The sequence below is a fragment of the Aphidius gifuensis genome, linkage group LG4 (genome assembly GCF_014905175.1).
Source record: "Aphidius gifuensis isolate YNYX2018 linkage group LG4, ASM1490517v1, whole genome shotgun sequence".
Taxonomy (NCBI): domain Eukaryota; kingdom Metazoa; phylum Arthropoda; class Insecta; order Hymenoptera; family Braconidae; genus Aphidius; species Aphidius gifuensis.
The window spans coordinates 15,946,789-15,967,299 of record NC_057791.1 but is presented as its reverse complement, the minus strand read 5'-3'; the positions used below and the strand labels follow the sequence as shown (position 1 = coordinate 15,967,299).

General features: G+C 26.2%; 7 protein-coding genes across 7 annotated transcripts; all 7 read left to right on the top strand.

The window, feature by feature from the left end:
• The first annotated feature begins 360 nt into the window (after positions 1-360).
• On the top strand, positions 361-2,536 carry LOC122853959 (speckle-type POZ protein-like B). The gene is made up of 4 exons (XM_044154368.1): positions 361-646; positions 746-998; positions 1,870-1,947; positions 2,203-2,536. Exons 1-4 carry the CDS (start codon positions 361-363, stop codon positions 2,534-2,536), a joined length of 951 nt encoding a protein of 316 aa, XP_044010303.1.
• A 1,477-nt stretch (positions 2,537-4,013) lies between these two features.
• Positions 4,014-6,242, top strand: LOC122853958 (protein roadkill-like). The gene is made up of 3 exons (XM_044154367.1): positions 4,014-4,237; positions 4,343-4,678; positions 6,146-6,242. Exons 1-3 carry the CDS (start codon positions 4,014-4,016, stop codon positions 6,240-6,242), a joined length of 657 nt encoding a protein of 218 aa, XP_044010302.1.
• A 2,432-nt stretch (positions 6,243-8,674) lies between these two features.
• Positions 8,675-10,441, top strand: LOC122853956 (speckle-type POZ protein-like). The gene is made up of 2 exons (XM_044154366.1): positions 8,675-9,565; positions 10,418-10,441. Exons 1-2 carry the CDS (start codon positions 8,675-8,677, stop codon positions 10,439-10,441), a joined length of 915 nt encoding a protein of 304 aa, XP_044010301.1.
• Positions 10,442-11,488: 1,047 nt separating this feature from the next.
• On the top strand, positions 11,489-11,803 carry LOC122853955 (BTB/POZ and MATH domain-containing protein 4-like). The gene has a single exon (XM_044154365.1). The coding sequence runs from the start codon at positions 11,489-11,491 to the stop codon at positions 11,801-11,803; it is 315 nt and encodes a 104-aa protein (XP_044010300.1).
• Positions 11,804-14,321: 2,518 nt separating this feature from the next.
• Positions 14,322-15,775, top strand: LOC122853954 (speckle-type POZ protein-like). The gene has a single exon (XM_044154364.1). It carries the CDS (start codon positions 14,699-14,701, stop codon positions 15,773-15,775), a length of 1,077 nt encoding a protein of 358 aa, XP_044010299.1. The 5' UTR covers positions 14,322-14,698.
• A 976-nt stretch (positions 15,776-16,751) lies between these two features.
• Positions 16,752-18,275, top strand: LOC122853953 (TD and POZ domain-containing protein 1-like). Its single transcript, XM_044154363.1, has 3 exons — positions 16,752-17,051; positions 17,097-17,426; positions 18,261-18,275. Exons 1-3 carry the CDS (start codon positions 16,752-16,754, stop codon positions 18,273-18,275), a joined length of 645 nt encoding a protein of 214 aa, XP_044010298.1.
• Positions 18,276-18,813: 538 nt separating this feature from the next.
• Positions 18,814-20,057, top strand: LOC122853952 (speckle-type POZ protein-like B). The gene has a single exon (XM_044154362.1). It carries the CDS (start codon positions 19,026-19,028, stop codon positions 20,055-20,057), a length of 1,032 nt encoding a protein of 343 aa, XP_044010297.1. The 5' UTR covers positions 18,814-19,025.
• The last annotated feature ends 454 nt before the right edge of the window (positions 20,058-20,511 follow it).

The window sequence follows — 20,511 nt, the reverse complement described above, 5'->3', positions numbered from 1 at the left end:
AAAAGACGACATTTGGCATCATAAAAGTTATTTCGAAAAATTCCGGTTTGTTTATTATTAAGAAATATTATTTTATAATAATAAAAAATTTTTAATTATAGTATTGTATATTATCATCATAGTTATCAGCGCGTATATAAGTATAGGTTTATCGTACGATTTGTATGGATTTTTCGATTAATTGACTAGTTTATTCAATGGTTTATCGATGATGAATCGTCACATGAGAGGGTTCCCGGGATTCCCATAATTCCCAAAATCCATTGTGCTTATCAGTGCTTATTTTATGTATGTACTGCCTAGTGAGCGATTGTGCCAAAGAAAAATTTGTTAGTTCAAAAACGAATATTAATTAACACAATGATGGGAGTTATAATTGCCGATTGCATTAAACTTATAGAGTCAAACCAAGACTCAGCTGTTACTGGTATGAAAACTTGTGACTTTACATATGAATGGACAATTAAAAACTTCAAGCGGTTGTGTAGTGAAACAATTGAATCACCAAGTTTTTCATCTCATTATGCTGATTTTGACGATGAATGGATTTTAAAATATTATCCTAGTGATGATCAATGCAATTATATATCGGTAGAGCTACAGCTTAAATCGTTCAACAATAATACTTCACAATTACAAACAAAATGTAAAATATCAATTAATAATAAAAGTGAAATAGCTATGAAATATAATTTCTGTAAATCAAAAAACCAACTTAGATGGGATGACTATATTTTAAAATCAGACTTAATGGATCCAAAGAATCGATATATACAAAATGATGAACTTAAAATTTGTTGTACAATAACATTGCCTAAAAAACTAACAAATAATTCTAATGTAATTTCATCATTTGATGCAAAACAACAACTGAGTGTGGACTTGAAAAAACTTTTGTCAAGTGAAAAATCAGCTGATGTTACCATTAAAGTGGGTCAAAAATCATTTCGTGCAATCAAAGGAATTCTTGCAGTACGTAGTCCAGTTTTTGCTGCAATGTTTGATCATGAACAATTCAAAGAAAATAAAAAAAATGAAGTTGTCATTGATGATATTGATGGAGATGTTTTTAAAGAATTTTTACATTGCATTTATACTGGTGAATCACCAAATATTACCAAAATGTCAATGGAACTACTTGCTGTTGCTGACAAATATCAGGTGGATTGTCTCAAAAATATTTGTGAAGGAATAATATGTGAATCCATAAATTTTGGTAATGCTGCAAGTTTACTTGTTTGTTCTGATAGATATAATCTCAAAAAACTCAATCAAAAATGTTTAGAATTCATGAAAAAAAATTTACGAGCTCTTATGTCAAACAAAACATTTCAAGTTTACAAAAAAAAATATCCTGAAATTTTTGTCGGCATTCTTGACCACTTGGCTATGTCATAAAATAAAAAATATTAATTGGTGCTTTGTTTTAAAAAAAAATCTTCAGTTTTATATATTTTATAAACATTATTTAAAATAACTTACTTAATTTTTTTCGAAACCTTCTATTATAATAAAGAAGAAAAAATATTGAAAAATAAACTTTTATTAATAGAATTATTAGTTTCGAAACCTCATTATCCTTCCTTTAGTTGTTAAGTTTTTTTCGAAAAATAAATATTATTTTTATTTATGAATAATTAATTTACCATGCATTTGATAAAATGTTGTAATGCCAATATTCTATCAGCATCTTTACAAGACACTGGACCCTAATTAAAATAATTAAGCCAATTATTTTAAAATTTAAATGATTTAATGCATTAAATATTTATTAATCTATCCTTTCAATAGTCGTTGAATAACACTACGTCTTGATTGTATACATTACTCATTGATAGTTAAATTTTGTTGAATTAATAAATTTTCAAGTTTTGATAAAGCAAGTCCCATTGACCAAACAGCACCATATGTTGTTGCTGAATTCTTTGACACAGTTACACGACTTCTGTGAGCTCAGCTGTAAATTACATGCTCGTCTTTATTCAAAAGAAATTAAACAAAAACACATTATTTTCTTTTACTTTAGTATAAACTAATTGAGTAATTTGTTAATAAATAGTTTTAAATAATTTAAATTAATTTTACATACCATATGCCTGACGAAGAAGTTGATTGATCACCTCACAATTTAAAGGAAGTGTAAAAAATAAAGTTGTCATTGAAGATATTGATGAACATGTTTTTGGAGAATTTTTACTTTAGGTATATTTATACTGATGAATCACCAAATGTTGACAAAATGCCAATGGAACTACTTGCTGCTGCTGACAAATATCAGGTGGATTGTCTTAAAAATATTTGTGAAGAAATAATATGCAAATCTATAGATAATGATAATGTTGCAAGTTTACTTGTTTGTTCTGATAGATATAATCTCAAAAAACTCAATCAAACATGCTTTGAATTTATGAAAAAAAATTTACAAGCTGTTCTGTTAAATGAAACATTTAAAGTTTACAGAAAAAAATATCCTGAAATTTTTGTAGGTGCTCTTGAGGAATTGCTGTTGTCAGCAAGTTCAGTTAATTACGATTGAGTAAGTCATAAAATAAGAAATATTAATTGGTGTTTTGTTTAAAAAAAAAAAAAACCTTCAGTTTGATGTATTTTATAAACATTACTTTAAATAACTCACTTAATTTTTTTTCTGAAGCTTCTGTTATAATAAATAACAAAAAAATATTGAAAAATAAATTCTTATCAATAGACTTATTTTTTTAAAAAAACCTTATTATCCTTTTTTTAGTTGTTGAGTACGTTTTATCTGGATTTAAAGAAAAATAAATAAATAACAACATTTTATAGCAAAAATTATTTGTTTACTTTTAAAAATATTAATTATACTGACATACATACGTACTTTTTTGTGGAGAATACTGTTGTATTTGTTGAAATTTTTTTTTAGCATTTGGTGATTTCAAAGTCAACGTATGGTGCACATGCTGTTGCATACATCAATATACTAGCACTGCTCCAACTTGCACCTCCTTTAGATCTGTATATTTCATTCAATTAATAATTGTGTTAATTAATAAAATATTGAATTCAAATATTCTATAATCTGCCTATCGATTCAGTTGCTCCATCAGATATAATTGCTCCTGGTAAGTTGGTGTGATACTTGTTTATAATTTTTCCCTTGAAAAATCAAATAATATTGTCATTTATTAATTTATTAATGTCATTTATTAATTTATTAATTTATAACTAAGTTTAAAAGATGAGCTGATAAAAAATGTTGTATATACCAGTGTTAATAATGTGAATGAAATAAACAATAAAAATTATTATTAAATTTACGCTTTTTCTACCAACAGTTTCATCATCAGATTGTGGAGCTCCTTCTGGAATAACTGCAGGTTTTTTTTTTTTTATTTTATTCGTTGTTATTGTACTTTACATCATCTAATATATTGTAATATTGTGTCCGTAAAAAAAATAAATTCCATTTACAGTTATATAAAAAATAATGCTGCGTATCTCATCCAGTTGGTATTTACTATTTAGATACATATTTATGTACTTGGTAATTTGGTATCGTTTACGCTTTGAAGTCTGGACTGGTCTGGACAGCTGTTTTGTATGATATGAAGTTTGTACAAAACGTCGAGAAATCGAATAAAAAAATAACATTGGCAACATGAAAGTTATTTCGAAAAAATGCTGTCATTGTTTATTATAAGAAATATTATTTTATAATAAATTTTTTTTTATCATAGTGTTGTATATTATTATCATCATAGTTATCACCGCGTATATATAATAGGTGTATCAATCGATTTGTAATAATTTTTCGATTAATTAATATAATTTTATTTAACGACTTATCGATGTGATGAAGTGTCGATCATGAGGGGATTCCCATAATTCTCAACACCCATTGTGCCTGTCACATCTGTCGACTGTCATTTTAATCGCGGATCAGTCTGAGTTAAGTTGTAATTTACAACAAATACAATTGTGCCTAAAAAAATTATTAAATAGTTTAAAAACGAATATTAATTAACACAATCATGCCGATTATATTTGCTAATTGCATTGAACTTATTGAGTCAAAAGAAGGGCCAGCTGTTACTGGTATGAAAACTTGTAAATTTACATATGACTGGACAATTAAAAATTTCGGAGGATGGAATGGTGATACATTTGAATCACCAATTTTTTCATCTCATTATGCTGATTTTAACGATAATTGGAGTTTAAAATTTTATCCACGTGACATTTATGGTGCGGCTTGGTTTGCAGTGGAGCTACAACTTAGATCGTACAATAATAATTCACAATTACAAACAAAATGTGAATTAAATATTGATAATTGGAATGTAAAAACTATGGAATATAGTTTTTGTAAATTTGGAGAAAAAATTATATTGGATCAATATGTTTCATTAAATGACCTGGAGTGTACAGTAGATCGTCATACAATGAATCATGGAACGTATTCAAGTCGAAGAAATGTTATAAGAATTCGTTGTACAATAACAATGTCTCAAAAAGGAATAAAATGTCCATCTGCAGATGAAATTTCAAAATTTAATGCAAAACAACAATTGAGTCAAGACTTGGAAAAACTTTTGTTAAGTGAAAAATCAAGTGATGTTACTATTCAAGTGGGCCAAAAATCCTTTCGTGCAATCAAGGCAGTTCTTGAAGTACGCAGTCCAGTTTTTGCTGCAATGTTTGATCATGAAGAATTCAAAGAAAATAAAAAAAAAAATGTTGTTATTGATGATATTAAAGAAGATGTGTTTGAAGAATTTTTACATTATATTTATACTGGTGAATCCTCAAAAGTTGATAAAATGCCAATGGAACTACTTGCTGTTGCTGAAAAATATCAGATGGATTGTCTTAAAAATATTTGTGAAGAAGCATTTTGCAAAACGATAAATAATGATAATGTTGCAAGTTTACTTGTTTGTTCTGATACACATAATCTCAAACAACTGAATCAACAATGTTTAGAATTTAAGAAAAAAAAATCTACGAGTGCATCTTCTCCAAGATATTTTTATTAGTAAACTTGAAATGTTTTATACTTTTATTTGACGTAACATGTTCTTGAAGAGTTGCTTTTGTCATAAAATAAAAAATATTCATTGGTGTTTTGTTTAAAAAAAAAAACCTTCATATTTTGTAAACATTATTTGAAATAACTCACTTAATTATTTTTTCTAAACCTTTTGTTATAATAAAGACAAGAAAATATTGGAAAATAAATTTTTATCAATAGACTTATTATTATTTAAAAAACCTTATTATCCTTCCTTTCGTTGAGTTTTTTTTTTGAAAAATAAATACTATATTTTTAAATTTAATAATTTTGTTATAAAATCCAACTGTCAGGTATTCATGATAATATTAAAAATTTATAATAATCATATACCTATAAAAATTTGAAAAAAAAAAAACTTGTGATTATCTTGAAATTATCCTTCAAGTATATCAAGTTCTCCAGGTGTCATATGTATTCTCAAATGATAAAATAAAACTCGGACAATCTTATCTTATCAGTTTTCCAGAATTGGGCTTATCAGCAATAAAAACAGAAAGAAAAAACCTTCAATGATTTATTCATTCCATTATATTTATCTTGCTTTATATATTTTTTTTTATTATTACTAATAATAAAAATTTATTAGACAAAACCACTGTAAAACAAAATTTATGAATAGAAAAAAAAAAATAATAATTAAAGTTGTTATGAATTATTTATTTTAAAACGCAGGATCATTTTATTATGATTCATTAATGCCATAACTTAAATATAGAATGACAGGAGATTTATTTTCATTATCGAAAAATGTGGTGATGTTGATGGTACTGATAAGTCATTTTTGCTTGAATATTTAACTTACCATGTATTTGATAAAATGTTGTAATGCCAATATTCTATCAGCATCTTCACAAGACACTGGACCCTAATTAAAATAATTAAACTAATTATTTTTAAATTTGAATGATTAAATACATTAAATATTTATTTATCTATTCAAATTATTATATTTTGTTTTCCTTTACTCACCGATATACTAATGAAATTTAAACTTTCAAATCCTTTCAATGGTCGTTGAATAACACTACGTCTTGATTGTATACATTACTCATTGATAGTTAAAATTTGTTGATTTAATAAATTTTCAAGTTTTGATAAAGCAAGTCCCATTGACCAAACAGCACCATATGTTGTTGCTAAATTCTTTGACTGCACAGTTACACCACGTTTGCAAGCTCAGCTGTAAATTTCATGCTCGTATTTATTCAAAAGAAATTAAACAAAGCCACATCATTTTGTTTTACTTGAGTATAAACTAATTGAGTAATTTGTTAATAAATAGTTTTAAATAATTTAAATTAATTTTATATACCATATGTCTGATGAAGAAGGTGATTAATCACTTCCAAATACTAACATTACAACGTCACTTTTAAAAATAATAATAGCTGCCTGAGCCAGCTGTGATGATGAACAGCCAGTTGATCTAGGTCCAGTTGATGACACATGCCACCAGTCACTTGTTCTATTTGGCAATTAATTTGGGATTCACTTAATTTTGTCATTAGAATTATCAACATTTGTATAATTAATTGTTGTTGTTGTTGCTGGTTTGATAGTCATTGTAGTTTTTTAGTTGATTTAATAGTCGTTGTCGAAACGAATATTAATTAACACAATCATGTCAGTACTCGCTGGACCTACAAACCAGGATTCTATTAAACTTTTTATATCAAAACAAGACTATGTTACTGGTATAAAAACTTGAAGGATATTGATGAACATGTTTTTGGAGAATTTTTACTTTATATTTATACTGATGAATCACCAAATGTTAACAAAATACCAATGGAACTACTTGCTGCTGCTGAAAGATATCAGGTCGATTGTCTTAAAAATATTTGTAAAAAAATAATATGCGAATTGATAAATTTTGATAATGTTGCAAATATATTTGTTTGTTCTGATATATGTCTGTTTTGTTAAATGAGACATTTAAAGTTTACAAAAAAAAAACATTCTGAAGTTTTTTTAAGTGTTCTTGAGAACTTGCTGTTGTCATAAAATAAAAAATATTCATTGATGTTTCGAAGAGATAACAAAAAAAAAAAAAAAAAAACACGGTTTTACATATTTTGTATTAACATTTTAAAATAACTTACTTAATTTTTTTTATACCACTATTCTAATAAAAAAAAATATTAAAAAATTAATTTTTTTTAAAAACCTTATTATCCTTTTTTTAGTTGTTAAGTTCGCTTTATCTGGATTTAAAGAAAAATAAGTTACAACATTTCATAACATAAACTATTTGTTTACTTTTAAAAAAATATTAATTATATTGATATACATACGTTGTTTTTTTTGGAAAATACTGTTGTATCTGTTGAAATGTTTTTTAGCGTTTGCTGATTTTAAATCCAATGTATGGTGTTGCTGTTGCATGCATCAATAGCAATACTAGCACTGCTTCAACTTGCATCTTTAAATACATACGTTTACCCCATTTAATTAATAATTGTGTTAATTAATAAAATATTGAATTTAAATATTCTATAATCTGCCCATCGATTCAGTTGCTTAACCAGATATAATTGTTCTTGGTAAGTTGGTGTGATACTTGATTATAATTCCCTTGAAAAATCAAATAATATTGTAATTTAAAAATTTAATAATAACTAAGTTTAAAAGATGAGCTGATAAAAATGTTTTATACACCAGTGTTAATAATGTAAATGAAATCAACAGGAAAAATGATTATTTAACTTACACTTTTTATGTTAACAGCTTTATCATCAGATTGTGGAGCTTCTTCTGGAATAACTACAGCTATTTTTTCTATTTTATTTGTTGTTATTGTACTGTAACCATTTAATATATTGTTAATAGTTGAATGAGTTGTTAAATTAGAATGTGACCTGACACTGTAATATTGTGTGTATAAAAAAAAAATAATAGTTACTTATATAAAAATCTGAAAAAAAAAAATACTGCTTATCTCATCCAGTTGATATTTACTTGGTACATATCGTTTAGCTCATAATTGTCAATAATGATCAGCTGTTTAAATAGCATGTCACTTTTGACAGTTAATATTAAATAACAACAAATAAAAATTGCTAAAAATCCAGTTGTTATTGTCTGGGTCCAGGTGGGTCCAGGACAGCTGTTTTATATGATCTGAAGTTCGTACGAAACGTCGAGAGAAATCGAATAAAAAAACAAAATTTAGCAAGATGATGAAAGTTATTTAGAAAAAATGCTGTGTATGTTTATTGTTAACGAATATTATTTTATAATAAAAAATTTTTAATTATATAGTGTTGTATATATTACTATCATCATAGTTATCAACGCGTATATACAATAAATGTATCAATTGGTATCAATCGATTTGTATAAATTTTTCGATTAATTGCATTTAATTGATAAGTGTATTTAACGGTTTATCGATGATGACTACATAAGGAAGTTCTGGGAGGTTCCCGGGATTCCCATAAAGGCCAAAATTCCCGAAACCCATTGTGTTTGTGTACTGTTGTGTACTGCAGTGAGTGTTATTGAGAATCTGTCATTTTAATCGCGAATCAGTCTGAGTTAGGTTTGTACAACGACGCAAATACGATTGTGAAAAAAAAAAATTTATTAGTGTAAAAACAAATATTAATCAACACAATAATGGCAGCAATACATGCTGATTGCATTGAACTTATTGAGTCAAACCGAGACTATGTTACTGATATGGAAAATTGTGAATTTACATATGAATGGACAATTAAAGACTACAGGGAATTCCGGGATGAAACAATTATTGAATCACCAAGTTTTTCATCTCATTATGCTGATTTTAACGATAAATGGATTTTAAGAATTTGTTCATGTGGAATTTATGATGATCGGGGTGCACGTTTTTTTTCGGTAGAGCTACAACTTCAATCTTTCAATAATACTTCACCATTAAAAACAAAATGTAAAATATCAATCCCTAATAGAGATGAAATAACTGTGGAACATAATTTCTGTAGATTTGCAGAAAAAATTACATGGAAAGGATATATTTCAGAATTCGACTTCTTTATGAAAAAAATGAATTCTATACGAGAACGGCCTATTTATTATCTTAAAATTCGTTGTACAATAACAATGCCTCGAAAACTAACAAATACTTCTGGTGGAATTTCATCATTTGATGCAAAACTACAACTGTGTGTCGACTTGGAAAAACTTTTGTCAAATGAAAAATCAGCTGATGTTACAATTCAAGTGGGTCAAAAATCATTTCGTGCAATCAAAGGAATTCTTGGAGTACGTAGTCCAGTTTTTGCTGCAATGTTTGATCATGAACAATTCAAAGAAAATGAAAATAATGAGGTTGTCATTGAAGATATTGAAGGAGATGTTTTTGGAGAATTTTTACATTATATTTATACTGATGAATCACCAAATGTTAAAAAAATGCCAATGGAACTACTTGCTGTTGCTGATAAATATCAGGTGGATCGTCTTAAAATTATTTGTGAAAATATAATATGCAAAATGATAAATGTTGATAATGTTGCAAATATACTTGTTTGTTCTGATAGATATAATCTTAAAAAACTCCATCAAAAATGTTTAGAATTTATGAAAAAAAATTTACAAGCTGTTATATCAAACAAAACATTTCAAGTTTACAAAAAAAAATATCCTGAAATTTTTGTAGGTGTTCTTGAGCACTTGCTTATTATGTCATAAAATAAAAATATTCATTGGTGTTTTGTTTAAAAAAAAAAACCTTCAGTTTGATATATTTTATATTAACATTTTGTAATAACATAATTTTTTTCTAAACCTTCTATTATAATAAAGAAAAAAAATTTTGAAAAATAAATTTTTATTAACAGTAGACTTATTATTTTAAAAACCTCATTATATCCCTTTTTTTAGTTTTTAAGTTTTTTTTTGAAAAATAAATTCTATTTTTAAATTTAATAGAAAATAGTTATCATCTAAAATATTGTTAATAATTGAATCATTTGTTCAATTAGAATGTGACCTGACACTTCAATATTGCGTCTGTAAAAACAAAAAAAAATTTATATAGTTATTACTAATAGTTATAACTATAACTATAGTTATTACTAATAACTTATTAGAAATCTAAATACAAAATAATGCTGCGTTTATCCAGTTGCTATTACTAATATTTACATAAATATTTTCTTGGTAATTTAGTATTGTTGGATTGGAGTTTGGATCAGTTTGGACAGCTGTTTTGTATGATATGAAGTTCGTCTAAAACATCGAGAAATCGAATAAAAAAAAACAAAATTTAGCAATGTTTAGCAAATGATGAAAATTATTTCGAAAAAATGCTGTGTTTGTTTATTACTGTTTATTACCGAGAAATATTATTTTATAATAAAATTTTTTTAATTATAGTGTTGTATATTACTACTATCATAGTTATCAACGCGTATATATAATAAATGTATCAATCGATGTGTATAGATTTTTCGATTAATTGACGAGTTTATTTAACGGTTTATCGATGATGAAGCGTCACATTGCGTCACATAAAGGGGTTCCCGGGATTCCCATCCTAAAGCCCATTGTGCATTTGTGCTTACATAATACTTCCTAGTGCCTATGGTGAGAATCTGTCATCTTCATCGCAAATCAGCCTGAGTTAAGTTGTAAATACAACTGTGCCAAAAAAAAATTTAATCAGTGTAAAAACAAATATTAATTAACACAATAATGGCAGTTATACTTGCTGATTGCCTTAAACTTGTAAAGTCAAAAGAAGACTCGGATTGTCTTGGTATGAAAACGTGTGAATTTACATATGAATGGACAATTAAAAACTTTTGGAAATTGTGGAATAAAACAATTGAATCACCAAGTTTTTCGTGTCATTATGCTGAGTTTGAAGATGTATGGATTTTAAAATATTGTACAAGGAATATTCCATATATTGGTACTTATATTTCGGTAGAGTTACAACTTAAATCGTTCAATAATACTTCACCAATACAAACAAAATGTAAATTATCAATCGATAAAAAAAATGAAATAACTATGAAATATAATTTCTGTAAATTTTCGGACAAAATTATATGGAATGACTATGTTTTTCTATCAGACTTAATGAGACGATATATAAAAAATGATGAACTTAAATTTTGTTGTACAATAACATTGCCTATAAAAGCAAAAAAAATTTCCAATATAATTTCATTATTTGATGCAAAACAACAACTGAGTGTCGACTTGAAAAAACTTTTGTTAAGTAAAAAATCAGCTGATGTTACATTTCAAGTGGGTCAAAAATCATTTCGTGCAATCAAAGGAATTCTTAGAGTACGTAGTCCAGTTTTTCATGAAATGTTTAGTCATAAAGAGTTCAAAGAAAATAAAAAAAAAGAAGTTGTCATTGATGATATTGATGAAGATGTTTTTGAAGAATTTTTACATTGCATTTATACTGGTGAATCACCAAATGTTGACAAAATGCCAATGGAACTACTTGCTGCTGCTGACAAATATCAGGTGGATTGTCTTAAAAATATTTGTGAAGAAACAATATGCAAATCGATAGATTTGGATAATGTTGCAAATTTACTTGTTCGTTCTGATAGATATACTCTCAAAAAACTCAATCAAAAATGCTTCGAATTTATGAAAAAAAATTTACGAGATGTTATGGCAAATAAAACATTTCAATCTTACAAAAAAAAATATCCTGAAATTTTTGTAGGTGCTCTTGAGGAATTGCTGTTGTCAGCAGATTCAGTTAACTATACAATTGAGCAAGTCATAAACTAAAAATATTAATTGGTGTTTTGTTTAAAAAAAAAACGTTCAGTTTTATGTATTTTATAAACATTATTTTAAATAACTCACTTAATTTTTCTTCTAAAGCTTCTGTTATAATAAAGAAAAAAAAAACATTGAAAAATAAATTTTAATCAATTGACTTATTTTTTTAAAAAACCTTATTATCCTTTCTTTAGTTGTTAAGTTTTTTTTAAAAAATAAATACAATTTTTTTATATTTAATATTTTTGTTAGGAAATTTAACTGTCATGTATTTATGATAATATTAAAAATTTATAATCATATATAAAAATTAAAAGAAAAAACTTGTGATTACCTTAAAATTATTCTTCAAGTATATCAAGTTCTTAAGGTGCAGTCACTGGTATTCTCGAATGATAAATTAATACTTGGACAAGCATATGTCTGCTTATCTTATCATTAATAAAAACAAATTTTTCTTTTATTATTAGACAAAACCACTGTAAAACAAAATTTATGAATAGAAAAAAAAAATCAATAATTAAAGCTGTGAATTATTTATTTTAAAACGTAGGATGATCATTTTATTGTGATCCATCAATTCCATAACTCAAATATAAAATCACAGAATATTTATTTTTATTATCAAAAAATTTGCTAATGTTGATGGTACTGATGAGTCATTTTGGTTGAATAATTAATTTACCATGCATTTGATAAAATGTTTCAATGCCAATATTCTATCAGCATCTTCACAAGACACTGGACCCTAATCAAAATAATTAAACCAAATTATTTAAAAATTTAAATAATTGATACATTAAATATTTATTAATCTATTCAAATTATTATATTTTGTTTTCATTTACCTACCGATATACTGTTGAAATTTAAACTTTCAAATTCTTTCAACAGCCGTAGAATAACACTACGTCTTGACTGTATACATTACTCATTGATAGTTAAATTTGGTTGATTTAATAAATTTTCAAGTTTTTATAAAGCAAGTCCCATTGACCAAACAGCACCATATGTTGTTGCTAAATTCTTTGACACAGTTACAGTCTTTATTCAAAAGAAATCAAACAAAAACACATTATTTTCTTTTACTTGAGTATAAACTAATTGAGTAATTTGTTAATAAATAGTTTTAAATAATTTAAATTAATTTTATATACCATATACCTGATGAAGAAGTCACTTTTAAGAATAATAACACCATCAAGTGCCTGAGCCAGATGTGATGATGAATAGCCAGTTGATCCAGGTCCAGTTGATGACACATGCCACCAGTCACTTGTTCCATCTGGCAATTAATTTGGGATTCACTTAATTTTGTCATTAGAATTATCAACATTTGGATAATTAATTGTTGTTGTTGTTGCTGGTTTGATAGTCATTGTAGTTTTTTAGTTGATTTAATAGTCGTTGTCGAAACGAATATTAATTAACACAATCATGTCAGTACTCGCTGGACCTACAAACCAGGGTTCTATTAAACTTATTATGTCAAAAAAAGACTGTGTTACTGGTATAAAAACTTAAAAGATATTGATGAACATGTTTTTGGAGAATTTTTACTTTATATTTATACTGATGAATCACCAAATGTCACCAAAATCTGGATTTGAAGAAAAATAAATAAATAACAAATTTCATAACATAAATTATTTTTTTACTTTTAAAAAAAATATTAATTACATTGATATACATACCTAGTTTTTCGTGGAGAATACTGTTGTATTTTTAGAAATTTTTTTTTAGCATTTGGTGATTTTAAAGTCAACGTATGGTACACATGCTGTTGCATACATCAATATACTAGCACTGCTCAAACTTGCACCTCCTTTAAATCTGTATATTCCATTCAATTAATAATTGTGTTAATTAATAAAATATTGAATTTAAATATTCCATAATCTGCCCATCGATTCAGTTGCTTCACCAGATATAATTGTTCCTGGTAAGTTGGTGTGATACTTGATGATAATTCCCTTGAAAAATAAAAAAATATTGTAATTTAAAAATTTAATAATAACTAAGTTTAACTAAGTTTAAAAGATGAGCTGATAAAAAATGTCGTATATACCAGTGTTAACAATGTGAATGATATAAACAATAAAAATGATTATTTAATTTCCACTTTTTATATTAACAGCTTCATCATCAGATTGTGGAGCTACTTCTGGAATAACTACAGCTTTTTTTCCTATTTTATTTATTCTTATTGTTGATAATTGAATTATTTATTTAATTAGAATTTGACCTGAAACTGTAATATATTGTGTGTGTAAAATAAATAAATTTTATACAGTTAGATAAAAACCTAAATAAAAAATAATGCTACGTATTTCTCATGCAGTTGGTATTACACTTGGTGACTTGGTATTCCTGGGTATATCGTTCTCTGAACAGCTGTTTTATATGATTTGAAGTTCGTCCAAAACGTCGAGAAATCGAATAAAAAAACAAAATTTAGCAAGATGATGAAAGTTATCAAAAAAAAAAATGCTTTGTATGTTTTTTATTAAGAAATATTATTTTATATAATAAAAAAAATTTTTAATTATAGTGTTGTATATTACTATATCATAATAGTTATCAACGCGTATATACAATAAATGTATCAATCGATTTGTATAAATTTTTCGATTAATTGCAATTAATTGATAAGTGTATTTAACGGTTTATCGATGACGAAGCGTCACATGAGGAGGTTCCCGGGATTCCCATAAAGGCCATTATTCCCAAAAGCTATTGTGCTTGTGTACTGCCTAGCTGCCTAGTGAGAATCTGTCATTTTCATCGCGAACAATCGCGAATCAGCCTGAGTTAAATTGTACAACGACGCAAATACGATTGTGCCAAAAAAACATTTATTATTTTAAAAACGAATATTAATTAACACAATCAAACACAATCATGGAAAGTATGCTTGCTGGTTGCATGGAACTTATTGAGTCAAACCGAGACTATGTTACTGATATGGAAAATTGTGAATTTACATATGAATGGACAATTAGAAACTTCAGGGAATTCTGGTATGACGCAATTGAATCACCAATTTTTTCATCTCATTATGCTGATTTTAACGATAAATGGATTTTAAAATTTTATCCATATGAAATGGATGATGATGATCAGGATCCAAGTTTTTTTTCGGTGGAGCTACAACTTAAATCGTTCAATTATACTTCATTAAAAACAAAATGTAAAATATCAATTGATAATAAAAATGAAATTACTATGGAACATAATTTCTGTAAATTTGGAGAAAAAATTACATGGAATAAATATATTTCAGAAACAGATTTGATTGTAAAAAAAGAGGATAGATATAATAGGGTTAAACATACACCAAAACAATATAATGATAATAATGATCTTAAAATTCGTTGTACAATAACAATGCCTCGAAAACTAACAAATAGTTCTGGTGGAATTTCATCATTTGATGCAAAACAACAACTGATTAAAGACTGGAAAAAACTTTTGTTAAATGAAAAATCAGCTGATGTTACAATTCAAGTGGGTCAAAAATCATTTCGTGCAATCAAAGGAATTCTTGCAGTACGTAGTCCAGTTTTTGCTGCAATGTTTGATCATGAACAATTCAAAGAAAATGAAAATAATGACGTTGTCATTGAAGATATTGAAGAAGATGTTTTTGAAGAATTTTTACATTATATTTATACTGGTGAATCACTGAAAGTTGGCAAAATGCCAATGGAACTACTTGCTGTTGCTGAAAAATATCAAGTTAATTGTCTTAAAAATATTTGTGAAGTTATAATATGCGAAACTATAAATGTTGATAATGTTGCAAGTATAGTTGTATGTTCTGATAGATATAATCTCAAAAAACTGCATGAAAAATGTTTAGAATTTATGAAAAAAAATTTACAAGCTGTTATATCAAACAAAACATTTCAAGTTTACAAAAAAAAATATCCTGAAATTTTTGTAGGTGTTCTTGAGCACTTGCTTATTATGTCATAAAATAAAAATATTCATTGGTTTTTTGTTTAAAAAAAAAAATCTTCAGTTTGATATATTCTATATTAACATTTTGTAATAACATAATTTTTTTCTAAACCTTTTCTTATAATAAAGAAAAAAAAATATTGAAAAATAAATTTTTATCAATAGACTTATTATTTTAAAAACCTTATTATCCCTTTTTTTAGTTTTTCAGTTTTTTTTTTTAAATAAATACTATTTTTAAATTTAAATAGAAAATAATTATTGTACTGTACATCATCTAATATATTGTTAATTATTGATCAATCATTTGTTAAATTAGAATGTGACCTGACACTGTAATATTGTTTGTAAAAAAAAAAAAAAATATGCAATTATATAGAAATCTAAATACAAAATAACGCTGCGTATCTCATCCAGTTGCTATGTATTACTATTATTTACATAAATATTTGCTTGGTAATTTAGTATCGTTTAGGCTCTGGAGTCTCGACTGGTCTGGACAGCTGTTTTGTATGATATGAAGTTCGTCTAAAACATCGAGAAATCGAATAAAAAAAACAAAATTTAGCAATGTTTAGCAAATGATGAAAATTATTTCGAAAAAATGCTGTGTTTGTTTATTACCGAAAAATATTATTTTATAATAAAATTTTTTTAATTATAGTGTTGTATATTACTACCATCATAGTTATCAACGCGTATATATAATAAATGTATCAATCGATGTGTATAGATTTTTCGATTAATTGATTAGTTTATTTAGCGTTTTATCCAGTTTTATCGATGATGAAACGTCACATATAAGGAGGTTCCCATCCTAAAGCCCATTGTGCATTTGTGCTTACATATATACTGCCTGATACATACTGTCTATGTAGTGAGAACTGATTATCTGAGATTCGTGGATCAGCCTGAGTTGTACAACAACGTAAATACAATTGTGCAAAAAAAAAATTGATTAGTTTAAAAACAAATATTAATTAACACAATCATGGCAGTTGTATTTGCTGATTGCATTAAACATATAAAGTCAATAGAAGGGCCAGCTATTACTGGTATGAAAACGTGTGAATTTACATATGAATGGACAATTAAAAACTTCCAGCGATTGCATAAAGACGAAATTGAGTCACCAAGTTTTTCATCTGTATATGATGATTTTAATGATAAATGGATTTTAAAATATTATCCACGTGATGCTCAATCAGTTTCTACTTATATATCAGTAGGGCTACAACAACTTACACCATTCGATGATACTTCACCATTGTTAACAAAATGTAAATTATCAGTTAATAATAGAAATGAAGTAATTATGAAATATAATTTCTGTAAGTCAGCAGAAAGATTTAGATGGGATAGATATCTGTCAAAATCTGAGTTACAAAATCCACAATATATACAAAATGATGAACTTAAACTTCTTTGTACAATAACAATGTATAAAAAACTAACCAATAATTCTCATTTGATTTCATCAATTGATGCAAAACAACAACTGAGGGTCGACTGGAAAAAACTTTTGTCAAGTGGAAAATCAGCTGATGTTACCATTCGCGTGGGTCAAAAATTATTTCGTGCAATCAAAGGAATTCTTTCAGTACGTAGTCCAGTTTTTGCTGCAATGTTTGATCATGAACAATTTGAAGAATATAAAAAAAATGAGGTTGTCATTGATGATATTGAAGAAAATGTTTTTGAAGAATTTTTACATTACATTTATACTGGTGAATCACCAAATGTTGAAAAAATGCCAATGGAACTACTTGCTGTTGCTGAAAAATATCAAGTTATTTGTCTTAAAAATATGTGTGAAGAAATAATATGCAAATCTATAGATAATGATAATGTTGCAAGAATACTTATTTATTCTGATAGATTTTATCTCAGAAAATTGCATCAAAAATGTTTAGAATTTATGAAAATAAATATAAAGGATCTTATGTCAAATAAAACATTTCAATCTTACAAAAAAAAATATCCTGAAATTTTTGTAGGTGTTTATGAAGAGTTGTTTTTGTCATAAAATTAAAAATATTCATTGGTGTTAATTGTTATTTAAAAAAAAAAAAAAAACCCTTCAGTTTTATGTATTTTATAAACATTATTTTAAATAACTCACTTTAATTTTTTTTTAAAGCTTCTGTTGTAATAAAGAAAAAAAAATATTGAAAAATAAATTTTTATCAAATAGACTTATTTTTTTAAAAACCATATTATCCTTTCTTTAGTAAAGTTTTTTTTAAAAAAATAGATACAATTTTTTAAAATTTAATAATTTTGTTATAAAATTCAACTGTCATGTGTTTATGATAATATTAAAAATTTATAATAATTATATATAAAAATTTAAAAAAAAAAAACTTGTGATTATCTTAAAATTATTCTTCAAGTATATCAAGTTCTTCAGGTGAAGTCACTGGTATTCTCAAATGATAAATTAATACTTGAACAAGCTTATCTTATCAGTAATAGTACCAAATTTTTTTTTTATTATTAGACAAAACCACTGTAAAACAAAATTAATGAATAGAAAAAAAAATCACTAATTAAATGTGTGAATTATTTATTTTAAAACGTAGAATCATTTTATTATGATTCACCAATGCCATAACTTGAACATAAAATGGCAGGATATTTATCTTTATTATCAAAAAATGTGCTATAATGTTGATGGTACTGATGAGTCATTTTGGGATTTACTTTATTTTTGTTATCAGAATTATCAACACTTGGATAATTAATTGTTGTTGTTGCTGGTTTGATAGTCATTGTAGTTTTTTTTTTTTGTAATATATAATTAGTAACTTTCTTATGAGGTATATATAGTTGAACGGGTTGAACCACTGAATGAACCTCGTGATCCTATCTAGAAGATAGCCATTAGAGAAGGAGCCTCAAGTTATTCCGACTTTATGTCGAATACTCCCGAGCCACTGATACAAAAAGTGGCAGCTATGCCTGACTAGTGGGGATAACTCTGATAACTTGAGGCAACTTGAGGCTCCTTCTCTTTAAATGAATTACAATTTTCATTTTAAGCATCGCAATTCGCGACTTCGCGAGGTTCATACAGTGACAGTGGTCAGTGCAGTTATATCATATCAATCGGTTCAAGCATAGTGCCTACTGCCTAATGAGGATCTTACATTTTTAACACGGATTATCCCGAGAAAATAAACTTAAGTTGTATACTAATACGCAAATACGATTGTATCAAAAAGAAATTTATCAGTCTAAAAAAAGAATATTAATTAACACAATCATGTCAGTACTCGCTGGACCTACCACCCAGGGTTTTATTAAACTTAAAATGTCAAAACAAGATTATGTTACTGGTATGGAAACTTGTGAATTTACATATGAGTGGACAATTGAAAAATTCAGTCAGAGAAGCACAAAAAATATTAAATCACCGAATTTTTCATCTGATTGTTCTGATTTTAATGATGAATGGTTTTTGGAAATAAATCCTGAAAGAGCTGACCACCATTATCTATCGGTAGTGCTAGAACTTCGATCTTTCAATAATACTTCACCATTACAAACAAAATGTAATTTATCAGTTAATAATGAGAATGAAGGAACTAAAGCATATAATTTCGGTAACTTTCCAGGAACAATTAGATGGGATACTTCTAGATCAAACTTTTCGAATACATGTTATTATTCACAATCACAAAATGTTGCATTAACAATTTGTTGTACAATAACAATGACAAAAAAACAAATAAATAATTGTAATGGAATTTTAAGTAATACATCACAATTGACTGCAGACTTGAAAAAACTTTTGTTAAATGAACAATCAACTGATGTTACTATTAAAGTGGGTCAAAAATCATTTCGTGCAATCAAAGGAATTCTTGGAGCACGCAGTCCTGTTTTTGCTGCAATGTTTAATCATAAACAATTTAAAGAAAATAAAAACAATGAAGTTGTCATTGAAGATATTGACGAAAATGTTTTTGGAGAATTTTTACTTTATATTTATACTGATGAAACACCAAATATTAAACAAATGGCAATGGAACTACTTGCTGTTGCTGAAAAATATCAAGTTGATCGTCTTAAAAATATTTGTGAAGATATAATATGCAAAATGATAAATGTTGATAATTTTGCAATTATACTTGTTTGTTCTGATAAATATAATCTTAAAAAATTAAATAAAAAATGTTTAGAATTTTTGAAAAAAAATAAACGAGCTGTTTTGTTAAATGAGACATTTAAAGTTTACAAAAAAAAACATCCTCAAGTTTTTTTAAGTGTTCTTGAGCATTTGCTATTGGCATAAAATTAAAATATTTATTGGTGTTTTGTTTAAAAGAGAAAAAAAAAAAAAAAACTCGGTTTTAATAAAAAAAAATATTGAAAAATAAATTTTAATCAATAGACTTACTTTTCTTTCGTTATAAAATTTAATTGTCATTGTATTTTTTTTTTTTTATATATTTAAAATTTATAACATGTAATACGAATTCCATTGATATGAAAAAAAAAAAACTCGGGTAAGCATGCCTGCTTATATCTTATCGGTTATTCAGAATTGATTATTCACTATGCAGTACTTGTGCTTATCAGTCATAAAAACACCACGATAAAATCTTCAATGATTCATTCATTTCATGATATTTATTTTGTTTTAAATATATATTTTTTTATTATTAGACAAAAAATCACTGTGAAACAAAATTTATAAATAGAAAAGAATAAATAATTCAAGCTGTTGTGAATTATTTATTTTAAAA

Coding starts and splice junctions, on each gene's coding strand:
- LOC122853959 (XM_044154368.1), top strand. CDS start 361: ATGATGGGAGTTATAATTGCCGATTGCATTAAACTTATAGAGTCAAAC. Junction 647..745: donor TTCACAATTACAAACAAAAT/GTAAAATATCAA, acceptor TTTTAAAATCAG/ACTTAATGGATCCAAAGAAT. Junction 1,948..2,202: donor GACACAGTTACACGACTTCT/GTGAGCTCAGCT, acceptor TTTTTACTTTAG/GTATATTTATACTGATGAAT.
- LOC122853958 (XM_044154367.1), top strand. CDS start 4,014: ATGCCGATTATATTTGCTAATTGCATTGAACTTATTGAGTCAAAAGAA. Junction 4,238..4,342: donor GACATTTATGGTGCGGCTTG/GTTTGCAGTGGA, acceptor TATGGAATATAG/TTTTTGTAAATTTGGAGAAA. Junction 4,679..6,145: donor AGTCCAGTTTTTGCTGCAAT/GTTTGATCATGA, acceptor TAAATTTTCAAG/TTTTGATAAAGCAAGTCCCA.
- LOC122853956 (XM_044154366.1), top strand. CDS start 8,675: ATGGCAGCAATACATGCTGATTGCATTGAACTTATTGAGTCAAACCGA. Junction 9,566..10,417: donor ATAATGTTGCAAATATACTT/GTTTGTTCTGAT, acceptor TTTTAATTATAG/TGTTGTATATTACTACTATC.
- LOC122853955 (XM_044154365.1), top strand. CDS start 11,489: ATGCCAATGGAACTACTTGCTGCTGCTGACAAATATCAGGTGGATTGT.
- LOC122853954 (XM_044154364.1), top strand. CDS start 14,699: ATGGAAAGTATGCTTGCTGGTTGCATGGAACTTATTGAGTCAAACCGA.
- LOC122853953 (XM_044154363.1), top strand. CDS start 16,752: ATGGCAGTTGTATTTGCTGATTGCATTAAACATATAAAGTCAATAGAA. Junction 17,052..17,096: donor TAACAAAATGTAAATTATCA/GTTAATAATAGA, acceptor AATTTCTGTAAG/TCAGCAGAAAGATTTAGATG.
- LOC122853952 (XM_044154362.1), top strand. CDS start 19,026: ATGTCAGTACTCGCTGGACCTACCACCCAGGGTTTTATTAAACTTAAA.